Source organism: Perca flavescens, chromosome 17 (genome assembly GCF_004354835.1).
Source record: "Perca flavescens isolate YP-PL-M2 chromosome 17, PFLA_1.0, whole genome shotgun sequence".
Lineage (NCBI taxonomy): Eukaryota > Metazoa > Chordata > Actinopteri > Perciformes > Percidae > Perca > Perca flavescens.
Window position 1 is genome coordinate 34,421,356 of NC_041347.1, and position 7,500 is coordinate 34,428,855.

A 7,500-nucleotide genomic window follows, 5' to 3' on the forward strand; every position below is an offset into this window, starting at 1 on the left:
TGTTGTTTTGCACTAGACCTAATTCTTTGCCTATATCTAAATGCTGGTCAATTAGTTTTCTTGATAAAACAGCTTAACAATAGTTGAAGAGTACAAATATCTTGGTCTTTGGCTTGATAACCAGCTCTCCTTCAAACCTCATATTAATTCAATCTGCAAGAAAATATATGGCCAATTGAAGTCACTTTATCGCTCTGTAGATTGTTTTTCACAACAGGTTCGAAAAAGAATTATAACTCATTTGATACTTCCAATAATTGATTATGCTGATACCATATACGGGAATACCACAGATTCAAATCTTCGTCCTATTTCTGTACTTTACAATAGTCTTTGCAGATTTGTGCTTAGATGTCCTTATAGAACTCATCATTGCCAAATGTATGAGTCTTTGAACTGGCTGGCTCCCAAGTCAAGAATGCAATTCCACTGGTTACTACTTATTTTTAAGTGTATTCATTTCCATTTCCCTCCTTATTTGAAATGTCTTTTAGTTCCTTTTAATACACAGTACAATTTAAAGCATATGAATCAGCTCTTCTTTTATGTACCCAGAATTAACAAAGAAGTAGGTCGTCGTGCATTTAAATTTAAAGCACCATCAGACTGGAACAATCTCTCTTGTTCGCTCAGATCTATAACTTCCTTTTATGTTTTCAAATGATCTCTTTTTACCTATTTTCAAACATCCTGTTCCTGATTCTGATCCTTCTTGTTTTTCTCATATACTGTAGATGTTTGCAGTTATGTACCTGCATGTGATAGTGAAGTGCATAAATATATTTATACCTTGTTTCTGTAACTGCATTTTCACAGATGGCTCACTGATTGACTTTGATTTTGGTATGGGCTAAAGGAAGGGATTAGGTTTGTGGGAGCATTGTTAGTGAGTGTTTGTTATTGTCTAGTGTTGTATTTACTTTAATGATGATTCTCCATCTTGATGTTTTCTTTTGTATCTTAAAGGACCCCCTCGAAAATGAGATGGTGCATCTCAAGGGGTTATCCTTGAAAATAAATAAATAAATTATTTATGAATTTAAAAGCACTGATCTGGAGAGGCCCATTGAATTTTGTGTTTTTAATACACCGTATTCATGCAATGACAAAACAAGCTTGATTTGATCTGAACTGATTTTTTGAAAAAGTTAGGAGGCTTAAGAGATGGAGATATGTAATTGTTGTATTTGTGATCTCTCCTTTTAAATTAAATTTATTTATTTTGAGTAATGTTTAACCAGTGTATTGCATGACACCATGTTGGGTTTTTATACACCATCGGGACCATAGTACGGCCTGTGGTAATAGTATTGTACAGTAGTTGATGTTTGGACATGCTGTCTGTGTTTATTGGTTGTTACTATGGCTGCATCATGGGGTGAGTGCCCAAGAATTAGTCTTTTTAGTTGTGGGACAATAAAGTTGAGTTACCGTCTCTCTCCGTAGGAACCGAGCAGCGCGGGCAGCGTTTAGTCGACTCCTGCACCAGGAGCAGCGAGGCTGCATCCCATCTCGCTCTGAGGGACGCCTCCTCCCCCGACACAAAGCCCTGAGGTAGAGGGGGGGTAGTTGTGTCATGTATCTATCAGTCCTTCCAGAAAAATGCAAGGTTTTTTGTGATTGTTGCGAGCAAAAATTATTATGCGGCATGTTTTTTTAAAAAATGTGATGGAATATGCTCTATATGATATTTATGCAAATTTATGCGATGAAATTGCGGGAACAGTGACCCCCACCCAACACCCTGCTTTTCGATGATGTTCATGTTACATAATGACGTCACTTCATAACGTTCCCATGGAAACAGGGGAAAATGGCTGCTCTTGTGTGAACTTTCTGCTAAGATATATTATGGGACCTTTCTGCAACGAAAATGCGGGGATTATGAAATCATGCAAGCCTCATGCATTGCGCGGAAATCAGCAATTTATGCGGCGAAAGTGCAATTTATGCTTTTAAAAATGCGCACCCCCCTCGCATAAATATGCGGACTTTGGCTGATTATGCGTTGAATTATACGATCGCATAGTCACGTTTTTCTGGAGGGACTGATTTATTTGTTCGCCTGTTTCTAAGGTACTTACAAAACAACAACATACAAACTAACAGAGCTCTGTGGTTGGTCGGCTCACCTGTGCGGCCTCGGCTGTGGGCGGGGCCTGCGCTGTAAGACACGCCCCCTCGTGGTAGCGCTCCCGGCAGAGTCGGCAGAAGACGAAGCCACAGCCGAGCCGGCGGTCACACTCCACCCTCCGGCCGCCATCAGACGGCAGAAGCCCCGCCCCACAGCCTGCTGACGGACACTGCAGCCCTCCAATCAGCTGCAGGCACTGTTCCGCCCCGTACTGCTGGTACCGCCCATACTGACACACACACACACACACACACACACACACACACAAAGCAAGATCCTTTTAGTTTAACATGAAACAGCCCCAAAATCCCCATCACCAGACTCCATGTAAATAATCAGGACTTTTAGCGTGTATAGAACCAGCATATCTCCACCAGACTCCATGTAAATAATCAGGACTTTTAGTGTGTATAGAGCCAGCATATCTCAACCAGACTCCATGTAAATAATCAGGACTTTTAGCGTGTATAGAGGGTTTATTTCAACCAAACCAGAGTGGTGATTGTTGGAACAGTGGAAAGATGAACCAAGACGGCTTTTGGTAGTTTTATTTAGTTTCTGTCCACTTTGAATGAAGTGTGTTTTTACGATGATAAAAGTACTGATTATTTACATGGAGTCTGGTGGAGTTTGGTGATAAACACGCTCTGAATATTTATCCTTTTAAAATGACATCGACAACACAAAGTTAGGAGGAAGAGTCACCTGATCGTCTCCCAAAATCCTGAAATGATGCAACTCCTTAATGAGAGAGTCAGCGCAGCCGGCTGGAGACACAAACACACACACACACACACACACACATATATATATATTAGGGCTGTCAATCGATTAAAAAAAATTAACTAATTAATCGCACAATTTGCTGTAGTTAATCGCGATTAATCGCTTTTTTAAATTGAGACTGAAGCTTATAATAATGGATATTTAAATGCTAAATCATTGCAAATATGAAGAAAAAAACAAACAAGGAAAGGTTCTGCTAAGTTCAGAATGCTTAATATCTTTCAGAACAACAGCAGCAACAATTTGGCTTAGTCCTGCTGAAGGCTGCTGAAACGGCTAGAAACTGTCTGACTTGAGAGCAGATTGTTGTCACCGTCCCGGCTGCTGTCGCCTGCTCGTCTACTTTACAGGCAGTTCATCTCCAACGAGGAGTTCAGTTCATCTCCAACGAGCCGAGAGTTCAGTTCATCTCCAACGAGCCGAGAGTTCAGTTCATCTCCAACGAGCCGAAAGTTCAGTTCATCTCCAACGAGCCGAGAGTTCAGTTCATCTCCAACGAGCAGAGAGTTCAGTTCATCTCCAACGAGCCGAGAGTTCAGTTCATCTCCAACGAGCCGAAAGTTAAGTTCATCTCCAACGAACCGAGAGTTCAGTTCATCTCCAACGAGCCGAAAGTTCAGTTCATCTCCAACGAGCCGAGAGTTCAGTTAATCTCCAACGAGCCGAGAGTTCAGTTCATCTCCAACGAGCAGAGAGTTCAGTTCATCTCCAACGAGCCGAAAGTTCAGTTAATCTCCAACGAGCCGAGAGTTCAGTTCATCTCCAACGAGCCGAGAGTTCAGTTCATCTCAAACGAGCCGAGAGTTCAGTTCATCTCCAACGAGCCGAAAGTTCAGTTAATCTCCAACGAGCAGAGAGTTCAGTTCATCTCCAACGAGCCGAGAGTTCAGTTCATCTCCAACGAGCCGAGAGTTCAGTTTATCATCAACGAGCCGAGAGTTCAGATCATCTCCAACGAGCCGAGAGTTCAGTTCATCTCCAACGAGCCGAGAGTTCAGTTCATCTCCAACGAGCCGAGAGTTCAGTTCATCTCCAACGAGCCGAGAGTTCAGTTCATCTCCAACGAGCCGAGAGTTCAGTCGGCGGCAGGGCAGTCGGGACTCACCCGGAAATGGCGAGCGGAGTGAGGTTTCTCTCAAAATCTGACGAAAATCTTCTAAACTGACCTTTGTTGAGCTGAAATGAAGACAGATTCAGCAACTGCACGGCCTATTTCTCGCTTAAAATGTTTTCAGAAACATGTTTCAGTGAACTATTTTAGTACGATATGAGATCGTATTCTGAACGGCCGCCATGACAGTCTGGCTCTCAACATCCGGAGAAAACAAACCCATGTAACGCGTTCGTCCAATCAGCTGCCGGTTTTCATTACTTGGGCAACAATACAAAGTTCGGGATCGTTTCGTCACGTCGCAATGCATTGTGGGAATCACTGTATGGAAGTAGATGTACTGTATAGCATAGCTGTATAGTAGGCTGATAGTAGGCAGTAGGTAATTGAAATTGTAACGTTGGTCATTTGAGAATATTAGGTTTTATTTAGGTTATTTTAAAAGGAGAATTCCGGCCAATTTTTACGTTAATCTTGACCTCTATAGCTACGCGAGTACTTTCGATAGAAAAAACCCCGACCCGAATAAGTGCAGGTAACACGGAGAAGCTGCAGCTACGTGTAGAAGCGTCCCCTGAGCTAAAACTGCAGTTGTCGGAGCAAGATTTAGAGTGCCTTTGTGCCTCTTAACAGATACAAAATAAAATGAATATGTCTGTGCCACATGAACAGGGCTCTTACGCATCAACAACAAGATGCCTTTTCAACTCAGACATTGTTTAAATTCACCTACCCTGGTCCCTGTCTCGATCCTGTCGGTAGCTAGCTTGCCCTGCTAGCAGATAGCCGTTAGCTGCTATCTGCCGTCCGGTGAGTGTATTCAGACAGGCTTCTGTGATAATCATCTCAATAACAATCCACGGAGCGGTGGTGGTGTGGCTATGTCCTCCAGTTACTGAAGGCTAGCTTTAGCTTGCGCTTGGAGCAGCAAGTTCATCTGCCTGTTTTCCCTCTCTGTCTGACTCGTTCTATCAAACTCTTGTGAGGTTAGTTCTTCGTCTGTATACTCGGGTTTGAATAAATAAGGATGTCCATCAAACTCAAAAGGCTCTTCAGTGTGTTGTATATCTGCTATATTCTCCATAGTTATGTTACTCCAAGCTTCTTCCCTTGTAAACAACTGCGCTCTTCACACACTACGCTCCAATCTGCACACTATTCCTTTTTTTTCAGCTAGCTAAGCTTCAGTAACACTATTACTGTGCAAGCCACAGACATCGTTTATCCCGTTTCCATGTAGTTACATAGTCACTGATATGGTCATAACCACTACAGTGCTCATTTACCAATTTTGAGGGGGAAATAAACTAAACTTTTTGCTGTGAAGGCATGATCTGTCCTATGCAGGACATCCACCAGCCCACCGGGCACTCTGGAGATTTTTGTCGACTGCGGGGGGATGAAGGAACTAAACTGGCTAAGGGAACTAGCTACCACACAGACCAACACTGACAAGCTCACGGCACTTTCACAAAGTTAATGTATTATTATCAACGCTGGGGTCTTTTTGCTTTGCTTTGTGGTCAACTCCGTTAGCATCGCGGCTAACGCTAACTGATATTTTTATGACATACATACATACATATGTCCTCATTTTTTTTAAGTAGCATTGTTTGGCTTCACTATTAAGTTTGTCAGTATACGGTATAGCCAACTTTTTTTTTTGTCACGGTCCATAACTCTTTCTCCGTGCCGGTGGAGGTGGAGACCGGCCGGCTACGCTATTATCTTATTCCCAACCGGCGTTTGCGTTGCCTCTAAAATGGCCGCCGCTACCCACAATGCACCGTTCTATATATGTATGAATTATTGGTTGAATATGAAGTACAGGCAGTGAGATGATGATTGGTCCTACCGGCACACGGCAGAGAGTAGCCAATCACAGGGTCGTACACAAACTGTCGCTCGTTCAGTCGAGTCTGACAGTAACCACGGAAACAGTCGAGACAGATCACATGACGCTCCAAACACTGGAACACCACCACCACGTCCCTGACAGACAGACAGACAGAGAGACAGACAGACAGACAGACAGACACACACACACACACAAAGACACACACAGACAGACAGACAGACAGTGTAGGGGGTAAAATATATTATATAATCAAATCCATGTATATGGACAACAAATGCGCTGTGAAAATTGATAACAGCAGAACAGAAAAATGTGTGTGTGTGTGTGTGTGTGTGTGTGTGTGTGTGTGTGTGTGTGTATGTGTGTGTGTGTGTGTGTGTGTGTGTGTGTGTGTGTGTGTGTGTGTGTGTGTGTGTGTGTGTGTGTGTGTGTGTGTGTGTGTGTGTGTGTGTGTGTGTGTGTGTGTGTGTGTGTGTGTGTGTGTGTGTGTGTGTGTGTGTGTGTGTGTGTGTGTGTGTGTGTGTGTGTGTGTGTGTGTGTGTGTGTGTGTGTGTGTGTGTGTGTGTGTGTGTGTGTGTGTGTGTATGTGTGTGTGTGTGTGTGTGTGTGTGTGTGTGTGTGTGTGTGTGTGTGTGTGTGTGTGTCTGTGTGTGTGTGTGTGTGTGTGTGTGTGTGTGTGTGTGTGTGTGTGTGTGTGTGTGTGTGTGTGTGTGTGTGTGTGTGTGTGTGTGTGTGTGTGTGTGTGTGTGTGTGTGTGTGTGTGTGTGTGTGTGTGTGTGTGTGTGTGTGTGTGTGTGTGTCTGTGTGTCTGTGTGTGTGTGTGTGTGTGTGTCTGTGTGTGTGTGTGTGTGTGTGTGTGTGTGTGTGTGTGTGTGTGTGTGTGTGTGTGTGTGTGTGTGTGTGTGTGTTACATGATGTCGGTGCAGGCGATGCAGGGGACATCTCTGCTGTTGGTCATGATGAGGTTGAGGGCCACAGAGAGGTCGTCATCAGAGGTTGGATGGGACGCACACTTCATGTAGAACTCCTACACACACACATATACACACACACACACACACACACACACACACACACACACACACACACACACACACACACACACACACACATATACACACACACACACACACACACACACACACACACACACACACACACACACACACACACACACACACACACACACACACACACACACACACACACACACACACACACACACACACACACACACACACACACACACACACACACACACACACACATATACACACACACACACACACAAACACACAGACACACACACACACACACACACACACACACACACACACACACACACACACACACACACACACACATATACACACATAGACACACACACAAACACACACACACACACACACACACAGACACACACACTCTGTCAGCACTATGTACTCTAAACAGTAAATACAGAAGGATGGGATTTGAGCGAGACACACCAAACACTACACAGACCCCCCTTTACCGCTTTGTTGCCGTGACAACCGTCTGATTGACACACGCCGTGGATCCGACCTCGGAGGAGGACATCGTCCCAACAGGACGGACCCTGAGAGACGGAGA

General features: G+C 44.0%; 1 protein-coding gene across 1 annotated transcript in view; it reads right to left on the reverse strand.

Annotated features, from left to right (window-relative positions):
- The window catches only part of prkn (parkin RBR E3 ubiquitin protein ligase), a 14,147-nt gene that overhangs the window by 1,497 nt on the left and 5,150 nt on the right, over positions 1-7,500 (reverse strand). The window contains exons 3-7 of the mRNA XM_028603551.1: positions 6,801-6,916; positions 5,887-6,023; positions 2,840-2,901; positions 2,133-2,363; positions 1,432-1,549 (exon numbers count right to left, since the gene is read on the reverse strand). Coding sequence (XP_028459352.1) covers positions 1,432-1,549; positions 2,133-2,363; positions 2,840-2,901; positions 5,887-6,023; positions 6,801-6,916 — 664 coding nt within the window. The remainder of the gene's footprint in view (positions 1-1,431; positions 1,550-2,132; positions 2,364-2,839; positions 2,902-5,886; positions 6,024-6,800; positions 6,917-7,500) is intronic.